Below are 24,584 nucleotides of genomic sequence, written 5' to 3'. Positions count from 1 at the left end.
GGATTAGAGGATCAGTGCACCATCAGCGGTGTGATCTGATGTGAGGGGCGATCAATACAATGTGTGACATAAGATTACTGTACTGTCCGCACTGTATGGACGGACATCTTTCTACACTGAGCGGAAAGAGTTCACTCAACTCCCGGAGGTGGAATGTAACTAAGTACATTTACTCAAGTGATGTATTTAAGTACAAATACAAAGTCACATTCAGACCAAGATCTCATTTATAATATAGATATAGAAATATAATATTGAAATAGCACAACTTCAGGGTCTCGACAGTTCGGAGTCTCTGTTGTCGTTCTTTGTGCCTCATAATGTTCCACACGTGTTCAATAGGAGTCAGGTGTGGACTGCAGACAGGTCAGACTGGTACCTGCACTCTTTTACTATGAAGCCACGCTGTTGGAACATGTGCAGATTGTGTTTCATCGTCTCGCTGGAATCAGCAAGGATGTTCCTGAAAAAGACGTCATCCGGATGGCAGCATATGTTGCTCCAAAACCTGTATGTAGCTTTCACGAAACAAGAAGTTACCCATGATGCCATGGACACTAACAAACCTCCATACCATTACAGATGCTGGCTTTGAGCTTTGAGCTGGTAACAGTCTGGATGGTCCTTTTCCTCTTTAGCCCGGAGGACATGATGTCCATGATGGACTCATCAGACCACTTTGTGTCAGTCCATCTCAGCTGAGCTCAGGCTCAGAGAAGTCGGCGCCGTTTCTGGATGTTGTTGATATCTGCTTTTCACTTTGCATGGCATTTGTAGCTGCAGCGATGACCTGTGTTTACTGACAATAGTTTTCCAATGTGTTCCTGAGCCCATGGAGTAATATCTAGAGCAGAATGACCATCTAAAGAGCATGTGTACGCATCATTGGCCTTGGCTGGCAGAGGACTCAACTTGAGTTTGATTTAAATTACATTAATTTGTTAACTTAGGTTCAGGAGCAGGGCCTCGCCTCAACCACACCTCTAATTACCTGTCAAGCCTACGTACACCTGGTCGACCCATCCTGCTCTGATTGTCTCAGTTTCCTCAACCCACTCTCCCTTCACTTCGTCCCTCATCTTTTCGTATTCAATCTGGTGCACACCTCTCCCATGTCTCATTTTGTGTACTCTCTGGGGGGCCTGTGATCAGCTCGGGAGGCGAAACTCCCACACTGAGTCTCCCTCCGCCCGATCCTCCGTACATCCTCCCAGATCAACCTAATAGAAGACATCCCTCTTCCACCTTCGTCCCCACTTACATCCATTCACCAACCCTCAACAACTACACCTCCTGAATTACAATGAAACCTTTACATGACAGATTGTTGTGGCGTGGTCTTTGCTAGTGAACTGGTCCTCGCCAGTTCGTTCAGTGCCATTGCTGCATTACGTTACGCCAGGTCAGGGATTCATGAGCATTTGGACGTTTGACAGGTGTTCCGGTACATAAACCTACTGGAGACTTAAAGAGTCATTCAAAAAATTTTGCCCATCACTGGTGGAAATACTTGATTTTGATCTGTCAAAGCCAAAGTGATGTTGCTACACTCACTGCTCACAACAAGGTCTGTGGATTATCCTGAGTAACCAGGTCACGATTTCTGGAAAGAGACGTTACTGTTGAATTGTTCAAATGTATTTTTGGCACTTTGAGCACCACAAGCTGAGTGCCATCTAGTTCCATTATATTGGAGAGAAGGCAGACATCTCTACGGCTGATATCTCCAACATTCGGCAGCTCACACCAAAACTATCCAAACTGATAAACAGCTCTACAGGTGAGAGACAAAATATGTATTTTTGATTTTGGGGTGGACTGTCCCTTTAAGTAAAGGGTCTGTACACATCCTCCACTACTTCAATGTCCCTAAAATATTACTTTCAAAGTGACACAGTTATTATACAACAGGGTTTTAATGGGTGTCAGTGGCTCAGTGGTTATGAAATCTACTCAGCACATTAGAGACCATGTGACCTCTCAAGAGTAACATGAAAAAACCTTCCAAAATTGGGGTAAACAGTTCTGATGCAGGATGAAAGAGATGTTAACCGGTGTTCTGTCTTTTCACTGCCTAAAAGGCTCCCACAGACGGCCGGGTACAGACCATCTGTAGAGGCATCAAATACAGGTCAGCTTCCTTTTTTGTTGGTCATTTTACCCTCGTTTCACCAGAATGTGTCACTTTAAAGTTCAGCACACATACCATAATCTCTGCACATCTGGTTACCATGGGAGGAGACGACTGTGACAACTGTCTGGATCTGGGTCATCTGGGGGATTGGGCTCACCTGGTCTGACTGCCTGAAACAGACACACACACACAGCATCTCGCTTCTAAACCATGAGCGTTCATATGTTGGGGAAACACTTCACACAGTGTTTTCTAACCTGGCTGATTTTACCTTCTTTACAGCAGACATTTTGAGTTGACACAAAAACAGGTGTTACTGAAAGCATTAACAATGGCTCTGTTCTATGAAGTGTCCCGGTCGCCATGACAGCAGGGATGGATTACTGAACAGGGCCTACCGGGCACAGACCCAGGGCCTTAAGTGCCAGGAGGCCCTCTGCAAAATGACAAATTAACATGTACCGACCAGGAAGAGATTCAAATTACCACAAAGAGACACAAAATAACTAGAAAAAGACATAAAGACCTCAGAGACACAAAATTTCTAAAAAAAAAATTACATTGGAGACACCAAATTACCACAAAACGGACATCAAAGAGACACAAAAATGCACAAAATGACCACAGAGATACAAAACAACTAGAAAAAGACACAAAATGACCACAAAGACACACAAAATGTCCACAAAATGGACCTCAAAGAGACACAAAACAACTAGAAAAAGACACAAAATTACCACAAAGAGACACAAAATAACTAGAAAAGACACAAAAAGACCTCAGAGACACAAAATATCCACAAAAAATATCCACCTTGGAGACACCAAATGACCACAAAATGGACCTCAAAGAGACACAAAAAATACACAAAATCACCACAGAGATACCAAACAACTAGTAAAAGACACAAAAAGACCTCAGAGACACAAAATATCCACAAAAAGACACAAACTTACCACAAAATGGACCTCAAAGAGACACAAAACAACTAGAAGAAGACACAAAATGACCTCAGAGACACAAAATGTCCACAAAAAGACACAAACTTACCACAAAATGGACCTCAAAGAGACACAAAACAACTAGAAAAAGACACAAAATGACCACAAAGACAACAAAATAACTAGAAAAATACACAAAATGACCTGAGACACAAAATGTCCACAAAAAGACAAAATTACCACAAAGACACGCAAAATTATCAGACACAAAATAACTCGAAAAAGACACAAAACGTCCACAAAGAGACACAAAACAACCTTATAAAGACAAAATTACCACAAAAAGATGTATATCAACTACAAAGAGATGTAAAACCACTGCTCAGTCCTTGTGTCTTGCTCCTGTGTAGGAGAGACTGTGGGGCCCTCTGTATGTCTGTGCCCAGGGACCTGTTGTCTCATAGTCTGCCCATGCATGACATTAACCTGAAACTACAGCATCTTAATGACACTTGGTCGCCATTAAACTCTTTATTTACACCTGTGTTTTCCTACTGTCAAAATGTCTTCCATGTATAATTAGTGAACATCACTAAGTGCTGACACAGAACATGCAGTTCATGTTTGATCACCCTGGAGGTGTTGGATGGGGCTGACGTCACACTCACGTTGAAACAGGAGAGAAACACAGAACAATGGGGGATCTAAGGATCTTCTATCATGTTTAAGAGGCCTGCTTGTTGCTTTTTCTGGGATGGACAAGGTCACAGTGAGCCTGACATTTGACCACCAAAATTTAATCATTAATTTTCCCCGTTAGATATTTTTGTTCACCAGAATGGGACGGACAACCTGGAGATGATACCTCAGGCTGCGACTATCGCCAGCAAGGGGGCATAATGATACAGGAATAAATTTGGAAAATAAATAGAGGGGAAAACCAAGTGCAAAATAAATACATTAAAAAATCTATAAATATTCAAAATTTAAAAAAGAATTACAAAAAATTCCCATTTAAAAAAAGGGGGGGATATAACTAAACGTGGGCATTAATTCAAAGGTAAATAAAAACAAATATCAATTTATGTCACATTTATTAGTTAATGCCCAGATTTTTTTTTTAAAAAAATATTATTTTGGTACATTTAATGGCATAAAAATGTGTTTATCTAGTCATTCATTTTTTTATTTTGGCATCTTCAGGTGTTGCACTACATTATTACTTAGGTTCTTGTACCAGTCTTTATTTTAGTTGAACAAAAGTAAATATAAAACTCCTGTCCTGGGGTCTGATTTATAAAACAATGCGTAGGATCCATCCTAAAAATGTACATACGAACAAGAGCCAAAATGGCGGGCACTAGAAAGCATTCGCCAATTTCCACTCTCCAAACTGTTGGTAATGTGCTCAAGCCAAAGTTTCTCCCATCAAATCTGTTTTTGTAGATCACAATATCTACGTGAGAAGCAGCGTACTTCTCTTTCAGGCCTTTTTTTTATACATACACAGCGTTTATAAATGAGACCCGTGAGCTGCACCGCTGGAGCAGAAACACTGAATCAAATAAGGCGACACAGTAAATACCCATCAGTTCACTGAGCTCAGACTGTTTGTGAAAATAACACCATTGACACAGATGAATTTACAAATGAAAACTTTATATATTTTTTTCTCAAAACAAATGAAGCCCATCCAATCTATACCAAATTGAATTTTGCCGCCGGTCCGCCCCGTATCCACACAAGGCAACAGGCCGCTGCTACAGGTCTTCTCTGCACAACTACAGTAAACAACTCTTCAGGAAACATGCTTGATTTTTCCAGATACTTTTTGCATTCAAACATTTTATTTTGGTAAAATCATACAATTTGCACAGCTGAGTATTTCCCATGCAGTGCAGTAGCCTATACGCTAATACAGAAAGCAAAGTCTACGTCTAAAGAGCTCTGGGTTCTCTGGAGAACGTGGAACAAGTCTCGGGTTCTGCCCGCACAGAGCGGCCTGCGCAGAACCTCATGTTCATCTTATACACTTCGAACAGCTGCCTTGGGAAACAATGCTGCAGACGTGCTCAACATTCAGGGAGAACTCCAGAGGGGTCATATATGCAAATACAACAATGAGAATAAACCACATGTTTGTTTCTTTAAGGATTGCCATGTGCCAGACATTCACTGGAGAAAAACAATTATCAGGTCAAATTAGAGTAAAGAATCAATAATGCACACAACTGGAGAATCTGAACACTTCAGCACTGATATGCTTCCAGAATTTTTTCTATTTTTATTTTTTTATGTTTGCTCTTTTGACAGCTTTATTCCAAACCTTGGCATGTTTGTTTTCAATTCCATTTCAAATTTTGCTGACCAATTGGTAGAATCTAATAGAGATGACCGGCCCTGAGGAGGCCCCGAAACAGCTGTGGATATTATTTACTGAGTCCAATGTATCTTAAACATTAAAAAGCTCACACTACCCCGAAATATATAAATTTCACGCATACAGGTGACATTCAACATTCAAGTGCCAGTGTTTTTTGTACTGTCTTTTGGTCAAGTTTCTGAAACTTTCAAAGAATCACTTTGAGGCTTACAAAAATAAATATTTGTCAAAAATGCTTAATAAATTACACAAAACTAGCAGCAAAAGTAGAATCTAGAAATCTGTGCAAATGGCTAAATTCCCCCGACTGCTAAATCCCCTGGTCCCAAATAAATCCTGGTTTAAACGTTGAGAACCCGTCCCCTTTGTAAACAAGCTGCGTTTTTCACAATCTCCTCACACACAATATTTGGAAGCTTAAGGACACATATCCAAGACATCTATATAAAACTCTAGATGTGCAATAAAAGAACTTTTGTAAAACTCGATGGGCACGACGTACACGGGCCTACACACCTAAATCAAGTAGCACCATTCAATCTCAAGTTCTCAACACTGTCAGTGCATCCGCTTTTAGTTCAATTTCTTAAAAAAAAAAAAAAGAAAGAACAAAAAACAAAACAAAAAAAGGTTTCAAGGCACGACACACCCGATGAGAAAATTGGGAGCATTTTGAGGTGAAAACGCCCCATCTCTCCTCCTCTCATGGCTGCTCCTCTTTGAGAGGAAAAGCCTGCTCTGGCTTCGCGAAGCCACAGATTTTTATACGTGTCTGAGCAGATGAACTCCCAGAGGACCTGACAGTACTTTAATGTTCCGTAAGGAAGTGGACACTCCCATGTCTTTGGCCACCTCCACAGTTACACTACGCAGCAATGGAAACCAAAGCCACGGACGACGGCGGTGCACTGAAAACTGCGCCCCCACACCTACCCCCCCTCATTCCCCTCACCCCAGTGGTCGATGTGCTGCTCTACCCCGCTCTGTTTCCGCGCCGTTTAATTGATAAACCTCAGTGATCGTTCCTGTCTCTTAAAGATGAACCATGCCTCCAACGCAGCTTGAAAAGAGAAAACGTTTGTAATTAAGTTAAGCCTGCGACTCAGTTCACGTGTCTTTCCTCCTTGACCAAAAAACAAAACACTTGCAAGCGTAGAATACCATCTGGGCCTCGTGGTTGCCGGTCGATTCAGTAAACGCTAACACCACGCTGTGCCCTCCCGATGCTGTGGTCCTTTATGCAGCCATTTTGAACTTCACTTTCAAGATGGCAGGCATTTTTTGTTTTGATGCACATTTGTAGAGAAACGATTCAAAGATCAAAAAACTGACAGTTTTTCAATTTTGCAACACACCTGCACCAAAAATGTCTCAAGTAAAAATAAACAAAAAACACCGCCCACTTAACGTAGCTAGCACTTGGTAACATACTAGCTGCCGTAACACTGTCAAGTCAATTGAGAAATGTGGAGTAACAAGTTCCAGCAGTGATTACTCTTGTTTAAACCTCAGCGATTGTTGGCACTGAGCTTAATGACTTATGTGTTTCTTAAGATTACATTAGGAATGGCTATTTCAAAGACTATCATATCCATAAAAAGGAGCCTGTCCAGGATAGAGTGAGCAAAAAAAGAAAAAGAAAAACAAATGTAACTTTGTCCCTTAGGATTAAAATACGGTTGCTTCACAGAGTGGCCCAGTTTGTATTAGACATAGTAATGGCTCCATTAGCTGTTTGACTATAGAAAAGGCTACATGATGTTCCTGCAATAAATTTGAAGTTCAAATGGAATCATGACTCAGAGCCACAATACCCCAGTGTTTGCCAAGGTTTGATTAAGTCCAAGCTTATTTTACCTTTCTAATATTTTTCACCAAACAAAAGAGTAAAATCAAATTTAGAGCTCTTGGCCATGTTCATCTGGTGAAATGAAAACATAGATTTCCTGTCTAAATTCCAAAGGCACAGTACATTAACATACAAATGATCCTCAGGTTATTCGATTGGTTTTTTCTTCCACAAAAAGAACAAAAATACTTTTAACAATGAAAGTCCGAAGTTGCTATCGGACGATGCATGTCAGCATCCATGCTCACTCTGAGGTGTGCGAATCTCTGCGGTCTCCGCGGTGCGCTGCACGTGCTGGTGACTTTCCTTTGCGTCGTGCTGCACTTCCTTTTTGACAGAAGCGAATGGCAGAGAACCAGGGTTGGTAATGTACTGTGTGTCAGTGAAGCTACACAGGGAGGGTTGTTATGGTCTGGCTTAAGTTAACATGTGGTTTCCATTGGGTCGGGTTGGCATGGCAACCTATTCCTATGGCGACTAGTTGCCCCACCAATCCACACTACCAGAGTGGCTGTAATTTCCTCCGTAGCCGTCATTGCTGTAGAAGTTGCCTCCAAAGCCACCTGCGAGGGACAAGGTCAGAGGTCAGTCACAGCTGAGCAGCAACAAAAAACATACAGCAAGTGTTACATTACATACACTGCTACATGTAGCTACATGTTAACGTCAGGGAAACATGTTATCTTGGTTGCCGATTAGGGAGGTCAACTGTTAACCTGTAAACCAACATTTCAATATTCTCGACAGTTATTTCTGCTGCTTCTAGTTTACCACACAGATCTGGTAGGAGATAGCCGGCTGGCCGCATTAACATGTGAAAACTTGCTGACACAGGCAATAAAACGGAGCGTCTAAGGCAGACCATGAACACAGTTGTTTTCTAAACCTGTTCTACTATAAAAACACAAGTATGAACCTGAAATGACCAGTAACAGGTCCCCTTTCAGGGAGACAAAGTAAAGCACAGATGAAGGGTTGGGGAAATACTGTTTCCTCACCTCCACCAAAGCCACGGTTTCCTCCATGGCCTCCAGTGTTACGCCCACCACGGTTGCTACTGAAGTTTCCAGGGCCACCGGACGTCTGACGGTAGTCTCTAGCTCCAAAACCACCAGAGAACCTAAACAAGAACGTACATTTGTTAGACTTCCTGAAGATACATTTCCTGAAGGTACAAGTTAAAGATCATAAAGTGGCTGAAGCAGTGTCAATGTTTAAAACTAATATCTCACAGAAGAACAACTGCATTGCAGCAAATGTTCAGATCCAAAAATACGAATTTGTTCCCCTTAGTTACCTCTTAGAGCGTCCGCGGCTGCTGCTCTTGTGCTGGTGCTCGTAGGCTAGGCTCTCAAGCCAGGAGGGAACCTCCTGCTTGGCCTCCACCAAAATGTCCAGCAAATCTTTGGTTATGTTGCTGTTTTTGTCGTTAAAGAACGACGTGGCCAGACCTGCATGAAACAGCAAGATTATAAAGAGTCCATTAAAATATTAATGTAGCCAACAGACATCAAAACCATGGTTTCCAAAAAACAAAAAGGCTCATACCCAGATTGCCCACACGTCCCGTACGGCCAATACGGTGAACGTACTCCTCAATGTCACTGGGCAAATCGAAGTTAATGACGTGCTTCACATTGCTGATGTCCAGACCTCTGGCAGCCACCTGGAAAAGAAGAAGTTAATAGAAAATATGTTAAGTATCAAGATTATGAGACCACAGGAAAAAAAAACCAAAGACTTCATGTTGGCCACTGGTCATATTAATTATGGAACAGCTGATGAAATCCACCAACAATGTTCGTCAGTTCAGCCAAAGCCACAGTTTCCATGACCCAGTTGGCCTGATTCCTTCCAGGGTTTTTTTCTCCCCACATGTGAATCAAACACTAATGAAAAGCTAACAATCTCAATATGTCCCTTTTTAAAACCAACAAAATAAGATTCTGTAATAGATTTGTTTCCCTTTGAGCTTAAATTCACATAGTTTGCAAACATGGAACTGGATCCAAAATGAATTTGGCTCATTCCGAGGTATGATAACGTCACCAGGGTTCCCACACATTTCAAAACTTATTTATGACTTTCCAAGGTACCATAATAAAATGTTGATTTCAGAAAATAATGCGCTGCATTTGTCAGCCTGGTTGTGGTCCTTTTCTTCACACACATGCTGTTATGTTACATTAAGTGGGGGATTAACCCCAGAAGATTACTGTGACAATTCCAAGAGTTTTCCAAAACTTTTAATGATTTTAACTAACTGCATGACTTTCCCATGCCTGGAAAATGAGACCGTGAACTTCCATGACAGTGGCGGGAACCCTGTGTGACATTTGCACTTACAGGGACACATTTAGGGTGAATGTAGTACACTGAAGCCATATTCATGTTAAGTAGAGAGGGAAACATATCACAATCATGTTGCTCTATATGAAACAGTAGCTCATGCAAGACCTTACTAGATTTTTAGAAGTCTGAAAGAAACGCTCAAAGCTGATTTTAGAGCTCAAAATTGATGTCAAGACTACTGGTTTTATAAAATTGCAAATTAAAGAACCAATCTAACCCTTCAGTGTTGAAAAATGGGATGCAACAACTCAGTGAGGGGTATAAGAAGAGTTACTTACAGCTGTAGCCACCAAGATGGGGCAGCGTCCAGAGCGGAACTGATGCAGAGCTTCCTCTCTGTCCCTCTGGGATCGATCTCCATGGATGCTGGTGCAGGCGTATCCCTCGTGGTAGAGGAAGTCTTCCAGAGCGTCTGCTCCTTTCTTGGTTTCCACAAACACCAGAGTCAACGAGTCTTTGCCTGTGCAGCCGGAAACAAAGAGGACGAGACAAAAAGGAAGGAGAGCAGGATAAAGAGCACGAAAGGAGAGGAAAAAGAACATAAATAATTGATACACGGGAACAAGGGTATGGATGGATTCTTTAAACTAAAAGAAGATGGGAGCAGGAACTTAAAACTGTCACACTAAAAAAGGTCAGCGATTGCAAGATTGTGAAAGAAAAGAAGAAGATAAAAAAAATGACAACTTAAAAATGGAGATATGGGTTCAAAAAAAGCTTTAGATTTACTGACAACCATTAATTTAAAACCTTAGCCTCAGTGTTTCTGAACACAGTACTGATGATAACCACATTATGTTTAAACTGGGGATGTTGGACAGTGGTCCTGTGATCGGCGTGGGACATCCCTAGTTTAAACAATGATTAAAAAATTAGGTATGAGGTTACAATCTAGATATTTGGCATTAATGGCTATCAGAATAAAAGCTTGAGATAATAAGAATGGCTGAGGGGTGATGGGATAGGACAGGCCATTCCAAGTGCCACCACTTGCAGCTAACTGCTTTTCCGATACACTCCGGCACAAGCCAGGAAACAAAATATCCATCCAAGCTCCATCGCCTCCATATTGCACATCACTTAAGCCTGCGAGTACTTTAAAATAAAGCCCAGATCAGCCTAATCAGACTAGCTAAGATGGAAACAGGACACTTGGCTCGACACTTCCATGCAGTTGACCACCCGACCAAAGCCTCTTTACCTAACAGCCAAGTGTGTGCTTCACCAAGGTCGTCCATCACATGTATTACACATTAGTTTGCCTTTCATAGTGGCAGCTGCACCAGTTACTATGGAAACAGGACAAAGGCAACGTTTGTCGTGTCTTTGGAGGTAAAAATCAAGTTACAAAACACAGGACTTCTTCATAATAATACCAGTAAGGAGAGGACACTGTGAGAGATGGCTCAATACACCATTAAAATAGACATTAACAATGGTACTACTCAGGTTCTTGTGGCAGTGAAGTGGTCTTAACTAGATCTACACCAACTGTTGTATTCTGCTCACTAGAGTAACAGATTGGTGCCTTTAAATCTGCTACAACCACATGACTCATGGAAACTGAGAGCCTTTTCTATGACAACCAGCCAATGTGATCATGTTGAGCCAGCTGACCTTAGTGCCAGTGTTGATAACACTGTAGCTCTGTGGCTGAAAAGGACTGCACTATTGACTCTGATAGTCCATGTGGTGCAAGGCAAATGTTATTGTTGATCCTACAAGCTCCTATTGGAAATGAAAAGGAAAAAACAAACAAAACGGAGGCAGCATGTCAGCTGGGGAGCAGAGGGACAGGATGAGCTGTGGGATGTGATGTCTCTGGCTTGTGGGTCAGAGTGAAATTATGATATGTTCACACTTACCCGGTTTCTCTGGTGCCTCTGTCACATTTTCCTGAACCTCACTGGGAATAACTAAGATATAAAACCAAACCGGCCAGTAAACGTAAGGCTGCTCAGGTACACACATATGACAGCTTTAGATCATCATGAGATGCAACCCCGCTAAACACCGCTCAGTCCCTGCTCACCCCTGTATGATATTTTATCTTTCACTGCAAGCTATCGCTATAATGAACAACTTTTGTTAGCAGAAATGTAGCAAAGTCAATATTAGCTTGATATGGGGCAGACTGACAAACACAGGATGATGGATTAGAGCTCAGTGTGACCTTCATGAGAGGCAGAAACCTTTTTTCATCATAATGTATTCATTTCTTACCTGTGGCATTGAGCAGGTCAAGAAGGAAGGACCTCTTGTCGGTCTCCTCGACCCAGACCACCTTCTGGGTGATGTTTTCTGAAGTGGAACCAACACGGCCCACTGCCAGGAAAATGTAGTCCTCCAGGAAGTCGCGAGCAAGGATCTACGCAGACAAATCAAATAGGTGAGTAAGATAATTATCATAAACAGTTTGGATTTTTTTTTTTTTAAAAAGGTGGGGGTTGTATGAGGCAAGATTTTTATACTCATCGACTGTCCAACACACCTGGATTTCCTTGGGGAAGGTGGCACTGAACATCATGGTCTGGCGGATGCCTTTAGGTGGCATTGTATCCTGCTCCACAATGCGTCTGATCTGTGGCTCGAAACCCATGTCCAACATGCGGTCAGCCTCGTCCAGGACCAAGAAGCTGCAGGGACACATTTCACGTTCAATTTCAGTTGTATCAATAAAGCACAAATCCTGATCCGAGTGTGGATTGTTCCGTTATACTGACTTGCAATAGTCCAGACCGATCTTGCCCCTCTCCATCATGTCGACCAGACGTCCAGGTGTGGCCACCAGCAGATGACAGCCTCTCTCCAACTCCCTGATCTGCTGGCCAATATCAGCGCCTCCGTACACCACGCAGGGACGCACACGTGAGCGATAGGCGAACTAAAATGTAGGAAATAAGGGCAGACAATTAGGCTTCAAGGTGCATATTAAATGCATTTACAATGTTATATAACAGTATCAGTTACTGTCACTTGTACTCTGAGCTCACCTTTCTCGCCTCATCGTAGATCTGCAGAGCCAGCTCTCTGGTGGGAGCCAGGACGAGAGAGATCGGGTACTGCTTGCGGCGGCCATACCTTCCATTCTCCTTTGAATCAAATAAATAATATTCATTAGGACAAATCGAAACCTTAATGCAGGATATGCTCAATTATGGTGCATTTTCTTTCCCCAGTACCTGGCCACTGTTCTTGGCAGCCTGCAGAGCGTCTCCAGGCCCGTCGCTGTAGATCTGACTCAGCACTGGCAGCAAGAAAGCAGCAGTCTTGCCGGAGCCTGAAACACAGCAGGGATTATGAAATAGGCGCCATTATTTAGAGTAACCTAAAGTAAAGCTAAATGATACATCAGCCTTTTCCTTTTATTAAATATGGTATAATAATAACAACAACATATATTAACTTCAAATAGACAATTTAACAGGTAAAAACTAGTTTATGAACTCAAGGCTGACAAATGCACACGCTGAGAATATACAGAATTACTCACCAGTCTGGGCACAAGCCATCAAGTCTCTCTTGGACTTGATGATGGGGATAGCGTGCTTCTGAACCGGAGTGGGACGAGTGTAGCGACTCAGGTTGATGTTCCCCATGATAATCTCCCCCATGTCCACATCATGGAACTACAGGATAATCAGACATGACGTCAGTAAAGGCACAAACTGTTCTTTTAAACCTTTCAAATTTCATTTTAAATCAATCCATGTAGATATAGGACGGCTATTTTGATTACACTAGCATAAATATGCATCACCGCTGAGTATAGACTTACACTTTCGATGTGTGGCGGGCAGTTGGATCCAGTGGCCTCCACTGGAATGTCATCATACTTCTCAAAGTTTATCCCAGTGTTGCTTGCAGAGAAAAGCTCACTAGAAAATAGGTTTTGTAAAGTTGAGATTAAAATGCAAGCACATGAGGGCTGTGACGGTTTTATTATATGTGAGCAAAATCTGTCTTACTGTTCCAGGCGCTCATTGGGAGCGGTGGGCTTGGACCAATCCTCCTCTCTGGAGTCGTCCACCCAGCGGCTGTTTCCTCCACCAGCAAAGCCCCCACGCTCATATCTGTACACAGCACACCATTTGTTAGAGCTCAAGGAAAGCCTTTATCTCATGTCTGGTTTAATACAACAGTATCTGCACTTTAATACAGGCAAAAAGCAGGTTTAATACAGTATTAATATTAAGCTAGGCGAAGACTTCAGGGGCTTAGCGTCGTTTGAGCAAACGTCCAACATACTGGTTAGGTTCATTGCCTTTGCTAAAACAAGCTATTCACTATATTCACATTGCTAGTCATACATTGATGCTTATTAGTGCTGAATTACTTCGATAGCTACAGAAAATAAATTTGCAGTTTTGTTACATATTCTGGAAGATTATCCAAGAAAGATCACTAACAGTTTTATCAAGCACACAACAAAAATCCATGTCTTTTTAATGACTGAGGGAACCCTGTGTATCGCAAATTTTGTACTACTTCCTGTGTCCACTATGCAGCGCTGAAGAACACGCACTAAACACACATTTTGTTGCTGCATGTCAAGTGTGGACCACACAATGTAAAATTCACAAAAAGCTCAAGATTTTCAAGGTCTGATGAATTCTATAGGACTTTAAAGTACAAAACTTGCCATTTCCTGTTACCAGTGGGTGGCACTATGACTGTCACTGAATATTAGCACATGAATGTCTTCAGATCGAGACACTTTTGTTTGGGTAGACTGGACAATGCATTCTCTTTGCAGATTCATAAAACTCAAGGTTAAGTACATTATAAGATGTCAAAACTTCACATACCTTCCCCTTGAGCCTGCTCCACGGTCATTGAAGAAGTTAGACTTTGACCTGTCGTTGCGTCCTCCAAAGCTGTTGTAGGTATTGTCCCGAGGAGCTCCCCAGTTGCCTTCACCTCCAAACCCTGTGACAAACAAATCAGACCCTGTAAGTAACACTTTCTTGTACAAATCATCAGATGACACCACTTTCTTACCAAAAGTGGAACAAAGATAATTTCCTGAAATTACGTACAGAACTAATGTGGTTAATTTAATTTATACCTGACTACAAATCCATTGTATATATTTTAAGAGTAACTGCATTCTTATATCAAAAGAACTATATAAACAAGGGTGGGGGGAGGGCCGAGTTCTCATCCTTAACTTCACTCTTAAAACCGGGGCTATAGTTTGATATTTTAGATCACAATAGGGTTTCCCCACCTGCATTCTGTAATGGTTGATTAAACGAGCCTCCACCCCTGTTACCACGGTAGGCGCCACGCCCACCTCTATCATTGCGAGGGGGTCCTCGCCCTCCAAAGCCCCCATTTGTGCGGTTGTCATGGTAACCATTCACAAATCCATTGCTGCGTCCACCGTCCCATCCGGGTGAATCTTTATGGGAAGAGAGGAAATAAAAAAAAAACAAGATGAGAGGCTTGTGAGGAAGAGCATAGTGCTGCATATATTATGAATCTGTGAGTAAGCAAGTTGACAATTGGCTGTACTCGTAATCCTTACTAGCCATGAGTCCCTCTTCAAGTGACTGGCCTATTTTAGCATAATGTACTGACAGAAGGGATGCAAGCAACTCCACAGTAAACTAGAACCTAGACTGAAAGCTTGCGTAACTACCAGAAAGAAAACAATGCTGCAACATGTGTCACAAGTCTTTGTCGTCTAATATGAAGAGAATAGATGCAGAGAAATCGGTTTTATTAAATAACCAACCAGACACTGGCTTTCTTATCTGCGTAGGATGGACTTGTCTGTACCCAGAGACCAACTGAACCCTGTCCTCTGCCTGTATGGGACATTTACCACAACGATCTGCCCAGCTTTGGACACTGGCTGTGTCATCGTTCCCATCGGAGGCCACACTGTTATCAGTGCAGGCTGAGGATGAGGCTGGTGGGGGGGACAATGGACAGTTAACGCTGCCATGGTGTAAGGCTAAATAGTTGAGGCTGTGCCACAACAGCATCAAGGGGCGGGCAGACCAGCCACACAGATCTAGTCTCAGATTAGTCTTGCTTTGGAGAATCGGTTCAGCCAAAGGGGCTGATTCTAGATCTGTGGTGAGGATCTTGATTTCTACCTGTGGGCCAACAGGTAAATGCTTCCATCATGGTGCCGCATTCATGACAGCACAAGGGACAAGCCTTGTAATGCTTCACACAGGCACACACCGATCTAGGCTATGCATTGTAGATCCAACCATTAATAAGTAAAGGTTTTTTCCTGATACTGATCTGAGTAAGTAAATTCACTATCATGTAATATAGAATTAAATCATCATTATTCATTGTCTAGCAACATTAGATGCTATGTTGATGGTGAAAAGAGGCGGATTTTGGTCAGTTCAGGGAGGATTTAGGGCCTCTCAGCGCTGCATTGCAATCAAGAGGTCAACAGAGTAATCACTGGAGTTTCAGACATTTACACTGTTGGGTGCAAATGTCTACTAAATAGATTTGAAGTTTACATAAAGAAGTGTACTGAGTAATTTTCAATCAACTGCACCAGAATTTGTGATGGAATTTAGTCACTCAGACTGGTATCAGATAAAAACGATGCATGTGCACACTGCAAAGAACACCGTGCAGCAGTGCCACGGCCAAACTCTCCGAGACAGCAACACAGGTGACGTCACAGTTCACATCAAACCACCAAAAACACAATACAATAACTCTAAAATACAATGTTAGAACTACCAAACTTATGAAAACTGCAAAAGAGTAACCATTCTTCTCTAAGCAGTGTTGGATTCAGTTCAAAACACTTCTTGTCTCCTAGGGGCAATTTGCAGAGGCACGTAGAGAAGGAAACGCAATACAGGAAAATTCAAATTTAACAAAAAAAATAAGGCAAGTGTAGGCCCCGACACTCCAAGCCGCCAACTGGCTGTCCGCTGTAGCCTTTGCAGTGTGTTCAAGAGCAATTATTTTGCTGAGACACAGCATCATCAGGAGACGCAGCTGGGGGCCTTTGTTGCTGCTAGTTCTCCGAAGGCGGTTTGGCGTGTCTGGGCCCTAAAGCTGTTCACATAGGCGATAAGTGATTGATCAAATTTGATTTTCAATTGTGACTTCAGCATCCAATGATTATGAAAACAAAATTAATAAGATAAAATGATCATGGCGCGCCGTGTTTTGCAATGACATTCTCATTTTGTCTCGTGTTAGAAATCCAGCGCACCACTTGCCGCCAACCTGGCAACTTTCTTGCTAGATCTGTTGACTTTTCAGACTCTTTGTCACTTTATTACTAAAAAAAAAAGCACTCAGTGAAAATTTTAAGCAAGAAATATATTCAGATATATTACTTAAGTTCAAGAAAGTCCAATGAAGTGAAGTAAGCATTTTGAATCCTGATGTCAATATTGACCCAAATACTTGTGATAATGATCTGACGTAATCGAGCAGCCCTACACATTACAGTACAAGTACAACACGTGAATGCAAAAGCTGTACAAATAATGATAAGGTAATAAGAAAGATGATAATAGTGGAAAAATTAGCTTGACGTACTACATCATGTGTCACATTCAAGTTAAGGCTAAAGTAGTTTTCCCCATAAGAGTTATGGAAGTTTTTGTGTCTAAATGACGAGAAAATTAAAAACACATTTTGAATGCTACATGGATGACCATCTTATTTTTTTTTTTTTTTACAAAAAAGTAAATAAATTCTGACTGAGAAGCTGAATTGAATTAACAGTGTACACCTGGGGAATTTCAAACCTCGTAAGTATGAGTTTCAAGTGGTTTGGTGAATCCAACACTGCTTGAAAAAGGAGAATATGTCCCTTAGCACAGTCTCACATATTGCAGGCGAGCCTTGATGTGCCCTTTTGATCATGCTGCCAGGTGCGCCACACTCCAGACAGCAAATTAACGACATGTTCTGGAGATGTTTATGCAGCAACCCAAGCCTGCTCAACTTCAAAGGTTGCATGTTGCAAGATTCCTTTGACTTTTCATACCCAAGGGTTACACGTAAGAGTATAAATCAGCTCGGACAGTCTGCTAACTGCACAATACTGATGCATTATCACCCAAAACACAGTGCAAGCCAACTAAACTTGCCTAACAGCCAGTTTTTTATTCACCGTTGAAATTGCAAATACCAAAGAAAAGGCCAAAGAGAACACCTGATCATCACTCTACTTTGAAAAACCTTGCAGAAACAAACATCCCTTTTAGAAGCTGTGGGTCAGAGGTATTCAATCATGTGCCAAGGAGAGTTGACTGTATGCTGGTTTCTGTTCCACCACCGAGTGCACCACTAGATTTCAGTGGTTATTCTAACCTCACACCAGATAGAAGTGACTAATCAAAAGAAATCCCCTAGTGCAGTTGGTTGTAGGAACAAAAGCCTGCATGCCCTCAGGTTCTCAGCACAGTGTTCAATAATCCCACTTTTCAATAGTGCGCCGTGGGCAGACACAAAAAGCCACAAGGTCTCTGAAGAACAAGAACTGAGAGACTTGTGATTAATATCGTGTATGTTGAGTTGTGTCAATGCAGCAAAGTAAAGCTCAGTGTCTTTGCTAAACAAACTGCCTACTTTGATTTCATGACTGCAACCTAGAGAGGTTAAAAGGTATGATTTAACAATGCAAAAACAGATATACATCGTTCAGATTTCTTTCACTGCTGACATCGTCTCATTATTAGTAGGACAGCCACTAGTGATGCAGTGCAGAGTCTTTGAAGGCACCATCACCATGCATCATAAGTAACTTAATTTGCAAGCTTTGACAAACGCTGTGTTAGGCCCAGATTTCTGCTGCTTTTTCAAGTGACCATGACAAAGCAAGGGCACGTTGATTATGCCCCAGTGTTCAGCTATATGTACACTATGAAACTCTGCCAACAAGTAGATGGCTTGGCATGCAGGTAGAGGTCAAGGTATACCACATCTGTTTCGCCAACCCCCACTGTAGGCATGGTAAAAGGCAAGCTCTTGAGAGGCCAGTCTTGGGTAACCTGAGCAAAGGTAGGGAAGCAGGCTATAAAAAGACTCGCCCATAAATACTGGCTCATGCAGTATGAGTGTTGGGCTTGACTTTACACTAATAGTTACCAATCTTACAGTCATCCCATCCTGTTGCATAGTCATTTCTGTGTCTTTGCTGACACTCTGCCTGCCATGGTTGTGGGTACTGCTTAGAAGAAACTTGAGGGGACATTGCAGGTGAAATATGGGCTTGCATATACAGTGGTAAACAACATTTTAATGACTTGATCATATGCCTCAATAGATTAAATTCAACTCATTAAAGTAAATGAATGCAATAACCCAACAAGCATATGCGTTCATCAAATTGCCCTTTACTGATATATCTCATTTTGAATGCAAGCATCCCAGCTGAGAGAAGCACATCAATTATTTGTGAGTCCATCATTAACTTTTACAGTGAAGTGTATGGGTCTAACCTAACCCTCTCCCCCTTCGCACTGGCTTTGCTGGTGTGTAAAATGGCTATTTCATGCATCTGGAAATGCAGGTTGCCCTCAGCGAAAGCAGACAGAAGGGACTTACAGAGATTTACTGGTGCCACTGAATAACCGCACTGTCTACCAGCGGAATAAGCATTTCCTGCTGTGGAATAAGAAAACAGTAAAACGAGAAAAACGTCAAGTGTGCAATGACACAGTACCATTATTCCATGATTTCTTTTAAAAATGTATAATTATCTGGCTGATTATATGCCAGGCACAACATGTGTCTTGATTTAACGCCTTTAAGAGGCTGAACAAGTACAGAAAAAAACTTCAAAACCACCTCATCCTGGCTACAAAAAACATTGTTAGAAGTCTATAGATGTCAATACTACAAACAACCCACCCTCCACATTTCCCTTCATCAGAGCAGCCAACAGCTAGCACTCCTCTTGTTCACGTGTGAGACAGGAATAAACTTGGGATAAGACTACCAATGAAAGTGGTTACTAAAAATGTGAAAGTAAGCTCAGACAATTTTGGAATTTGCCTCATTCTCTTACTGCTGATCAGTCTGGGGTGAAAATTCCAGGCTACAGCCATTTTACAGTACCACTTGCCCTACTTAAGCCATGCCAAAATAAGCTATCATGCACAGACATAGAAAAACCACTTGACGTGGCTTTTTCTCCTCTTTCTGCGCACTTGTAAAAAATGAGACTAATGTCCTCAACAGCCCTACGGTCTGAAGCAGCAATAAACACTGCCACCATGTTGGTCTTGACTGGTGAACTTCAATTGGTTGAGAAACAAATATTTATGCCTCACCCATTTTTTTCCTCAATTGTGCTTGCTTTTACCATGCTCTGATGGGCTTTTAATATTAAGAAGAACACAAGTCAAACCTGTGTTAACAGCCCGACTGGGGCTCAGTCAGAACATTAGATCAAACTCACCGTTTTTGGCTGCATCTTTGTTTCTCAAGTGAGGTGGAATGTAACGCCCTGGGTGGAGAAAAAACAAAAACATGTCACATATTCAATTAAACACCTGTATTTTGGATAGGTAAGATTAGCATTTATAAGCTAAAGAAGCTATTAGGGGTGTAGCTATCCATCAATCTGGACCGATATCGATTCAATGATCAACAATCCAATGTCAGCGATACAAAATATAAGACATCGATTCATATCTTTAGGTTACGCCTTCATTTTGAAATTCTGTTCACCGTCAAACAGCAACAGGCAGATAATCGCAAGCAGCCAACGACAATAATAAGACGATAATGACTATTTACCCAGGAATTAATCAGTAGTTTGGAAATATTTTTGATTGTGGAGAAAATACAGGTCAAGCAAGCACACGCCGTGTATGAACAATGTCGTTATGAAACAGAACATGGTGTAACATAAAAAAAAATTCATGCAGGCTGAAATTCATCCCTGCTGTTGTACCAGACTGTTGCAGTGACTTAAACCAACAGTAAGTAAGAAAAAGTATAATAATACATGTCATTTGTTTAGCATTGGGTAGAGGAAAACGATGCTGGCCGCCAGGCTAATTTATCCGATGTTAACGTGTTAAGCTATTTATGAGTGTCTAGCAAAAGCAATTGTTTTGTCTATGAACCTTGACAGATATTGTTTTACAATCTGTTTAATGATCTTGTTGTTTATCCACATTTTATGGCTGTTTGGAGAAGTTAGCCTTCAGGGCCTTAAGCATGATAGCTCTGAAGTTTTAGGGAAAAGATGATGGTTTGTGTTAAAATGACAGACAGAAAAGCTGCGAAGGCTAACGCATCCCATGTGCTGTTTTAGGTGTGTTAGTAAAGTCAATTTAAAAATCAAAAATAAGTAGATGACATCGTCTTATATCGATCAGTCTCCTGAATAGTGCTGACTCGAAATTGTATCGTGTTAGACTTTGTAATATCAGGAAAACAATGCATTGTTGTCCAAAGAATCCACATATTATATCATATTGTGATGAAACTAGATATTTACACCCCTCTTAGGTATACATTCAAGAACCTTTACACTAGGAAAAACAATTTTACAACAGATGAAAAACCCTTCAAGTAAAGCTAACCCATATAAACCACTACTTTTCTTAAAGATAAATACACTACAAAAGGAAAATCGTCCTCTTATAAAAAAACTCCCATTTACTTAAGGAAAACTGTGGTTAGCATTCATAACTTTGATGATATCATTAATACAAGAGTACCAAGTGTCACAACATTTACATGAGGATACACTGAGGATAATGTTAAGTAAAATCAGCTTTATCACTTACTGCCAGTTCCTCCGCCTTGTCCGTCAGCAGAGTTCAAGTCTAGGGCAGCAAGCTACAAGAAAAAAGGAAAAAATTAAGAATGCAATTTGGTTAAAAATAAAGTGAGCAGTCTCTATGAGTTAACACATATCATTAATAGATAATGAGGGTAAAAAACACAATATCATGATAATCTAGTTAAGTAATACTCCAACTCATAGCGTTTTGCTACACTCTATATTTTGCACTTCAGTCTATATAAACCACAATTCTTATCAATTCAAAACTTGTTTGCTTTTACTTGTTAAAACTGGCTTGATTTATTCAAAAGCAGACATGGCACAACTACTGGCATCAAAGGGGGAAATGCTGACCAATTACAACAGATGAAGCAAAGATGTTACGTAACATGCACTGTACAACTTGAAGTAAGATGGCTAATCCAAATGTATATGCCCTGAATGATTTATTCCCTCGAGAACATTATGTTTTACAAACATGAATGCCGGCTCAAAAATGCTGCCAGCTATTGTAGAGATAACGTGATAGTGTAGTTTAATATCTTAATCAATACTACAACTTGAACTGTTCGGCAATCCACTTCATTTTGCCAATCAGGTTTAAACACAGCATAATTCAAAACACTATCAAACTTCATTATATATACTTATAACACTGTCTTAGTTGAACCGACATGGCACAACCACATAATCTCTAACTAACAAACAGGGAAATGCTGACAAATCTAAACATCAAGTAAAAAAAAGTTAAATAATATTCATTGTAAATCCTGACATCATATAGCTAATCCAAATTTTTATTCCCTGAATAATTTATAACCTCGAGGGCATTATATTTCAGGAACATTAATGGTGGCTGAAAAAAACGCTGCCAACATTTTTTCCTGCGCCACGTTTCAGGTTGAGAAGGCCCAACGTTAGCCCGGCTAGCTTGGTACGATACCGGCAAGATACTAAGTGTCAGCTAACCTTGTAAATTTCCATTCTTGAAATACATTTTCACGAATTGAGGGGTCACACACTACATTTAGCTTTGTTTAAGGCCACTGTTAGTCATTTTAAAAGTGAAACATGGCACTAAAAAGCTTCTGAGTCTAGTTAGCTAGCACAGCGTAGTGACGAGCTCCGCCATCACAATCTTCTCGACAGCGACATCATCACCTCCATTTTAGCAGCCGCAGCGTTAGCTTAGCTCAAGGCTAGCGACTACCCTCTTTCTCTGTCGAAACTACATGTGCGTAACGGAAAAAAAAATCACCACAAATTTGACATGAAAATAACAAACAAGTAAGCAGTTAAAGGTACTCACCTGCTGATCTAGACCGTGTGGATTATCAACGACCACATGACTCATAACTAAAGAGAGTAATGGGGGATTATTTCTGAAGAGAAAGGATTTTCTTTGTTAGCACGACCCGGCTATGCTGTTACGTTAACTTTCTTTTCTGTACAAATTACGACCTTGAACCAACGGTTACCTGTGAAGTTCGCTTGACGATTACGTTTACTTTAAATAAATAAAACGACGTTCGTTATAAATATAAATTCCGTTTCAAGTTTCCAAATGAAATGATTAGTGTGGAGCGGTAGGACAGGAACCTCTGCCGGCAGGCTTGACCGTGGTGGAATGAGACACTGAATGCTCAGGTAGCGCGAGATATCGCCTCTGTAACCCGAGCCCGGCGAGCCGCTTGACAAATCTCGCGATGTCTCATTTCATCTCGGATTGGTGTAGAAAAAAGGCAGCTATTTGTGGACACATGAAACCAATCATTACGGCAGTGGTGGAAGAAGTACTCAGGTCCTTCCTGAAGTTAAAGTACTAATATTACCACACAATAAAAATACTCGACTACAAGTTAAAGTCCTGCATTCAAACCTGACGTGAAAAAAAAAAACCGAAAAGCATTATCAGCAGAATGTACTTAAAGCGATAATTCAGATTTTTGAAGTTAGGTTGCATGAACACTGATCCATAGTGAGTGTGTTACACACAGCAGATGTCAGTCAGCATGCCTTCAGTTTGGAGAAGCAGACTGGAGTCTGAAACGGAAGCTAAGCAATGTACTGCTGCGGCTGGGGCCAGAAATGAAACTTACTGTAGCCACCTAAACAAAGTCCCACCTAAAAAAACAAACAAAATATAGTTCATGCTGTAATGAGAGTCGGCGCCCAATCTTTCAATCAGACAGCTTGTTCTGGCAGACAAGCTTTAGCTCCCCATCTATGCTCTTGTAAAAGCCACCAGATTCCATTGACAAAAACACTAATTTTAGTTTGCTGAACACAGAGGCTGCTGGTCTACCGCTGCTTTGATAAGTTCATTTATTTGTGTTATTGTGTGACTTTAGTGAAGCCGAATTGACCTGTTGACATGCCAAAGTCACACAATGTCACTAACAAACTTACCAACAGAGGTAGTGGTAGACCAGCAGCTCCTGTGTTCAGCAATCTTAAATCTCTGTTTTTCTCAATGGAGTCTGGCTTTGAAGAGAGCGATTTAACAGCTTCATTTTAAAGTTGGATATCACTGTCTGACATTAAGCAAAAGCAGTAAAATACTCTCAATATAGTGTACACTTAAACGGATATTGATATTTTTAGGTTAGGTTTGTTTAGGTGGCTAAAATACGCTTTGTTGCTGACCCTTCCACAGCAGTACATTGCTTAGCCTCCATGTTGGACTCCAGCTTGCGTCTCCAACTTGGGGGCAAGCTGACTAACATCTACTGTATGTGATATACTGTCTATGGAAAAGTACCTCATACAACCTCACTTAAAAAAATCTGAAATAACCCTTTAAAGTACTAATGGTGATGTTTTTGGATCAATATTACTGCTTCATTAATCTATATGTTGCATATTACTGGTGTAAATGTTATAAAAATGGAAACAAGTACAGGTACCTCAAATTAATGCCTAAGTAGAGGCCTTGAATGCATGTACTTGTTTGTATTCCACCATTACATTCGGTGGGTGGTCCTCTGTCCTGCTCACATAACAAGTAATGCAGCATTAGCACAAGGCTTGACAGAACCGAAACCTAGACACAGGGAGGGGATTTGGCAGGCGTGTATTTAATGAGTGTATCTGGAGCCTGTTCTAAGAAGTGTCTCTTAAAAAAAGAAGTTTGGGATTTACTCATCAAAGTCATGCATATAATAACTTTTTGG

The 24,584-nt window shown here is 41.1% G+C and overlaps 1 protein-coding gene across 8 annotated transcripts; it reads right to left on the bottom strand.

Annotated features, from left to right (window-relative positions):
• Positions 1 to 4,713: 4,713 nt before the first annotated feature.
• On the bottom strand, positions 4,714 to 23,054 carry ddx3xa (DEAD-box helicase 3 X-linked a). Of its 8 annotated transcripts, none has more exons than XM_078174715.1 (21): positions 22,721 to 23,054; positions 21,413 to 21,464; positions 20,071 to 20,118; positions 19,215 to 19,274; positions 18,756 to 18,848; positions 18,587 to 18,658; positions 14,890 to 15,063; positions 14,468 to 14,588; positions 13,628 to 13,732; positions 13,438 to 13,537; positions 13,153 to 13,288; positions 12,842 to 12,939; positions 12,653 to 12,751; positions 12,383 to 12,543; positions 12,151 to 12,295; positions 11,883 to 12,027; positions 9,938 to 10,119; positions 8,856 to 8,973; positions 8,605 to 8,758; positions 8,306 to 8,427; positions 4,714 to 7,870 (listed from the first exon to the last, which is right to left on the bottom strand). In XM_078174715.1, exons 1-21 carry the CDS (start codon positions 22,763 to 22,765, stop codon positions 7,785 to 7,787), a joined length of 2,316 nt encoding a protein of 771 aa, XP_078030841.1. In that variant the 5' UTR covers positions 22,766 to 23,054; the 3' UTR covers positions 4,714 to 7,784. The 8 variants fall into 8 exon arrangements, with proteins under 8 accessions (XP_078030841.1, XP_078030839.1, XP_078030840.1 ...); XM_078174713.1 differs by lacking the exons at positions 18,587 to 18,658; positions 18,756 to 18,848 and adding an exon at positions 11,525 to 11,575 and having other exon boundaries at positions 22,721 to 22,793; positions 22,890 to 23,050; XM_078174714.1 differs by lacking the exons at positions 18,587 to 18,658; positions 18,756 to 18,848 and adding an exon at positions 11,525 to 11,575 and having other exon boundaries at positions 19,215 to 19,271.
• Between the last annotated feature and the right edge of the window lie 1,530 nt (positions 23,055 to 24,584).

Source organism: Epinephelus lanceolatus, chromosome 14, assembly GCF_041903045.1.
Source record: "Epinephelus lanceolatus isolate andai-2023 chromosome 14, ASM4190304v1, whole genome shotgun sequence".
In the NCBI taxonomy this organism is placed as follows: Eukaryota; Metazoa; Chordata; class Actinopteri; order Perciformes; family Serranidae; genus Epinephelus; species Epinephelus lanceolatus.
The sequence above is the reverse complement of the archived record's forward strand: the minus strand, read 5'-3'. Positions and strand labels throughout refer to the sequence as shown.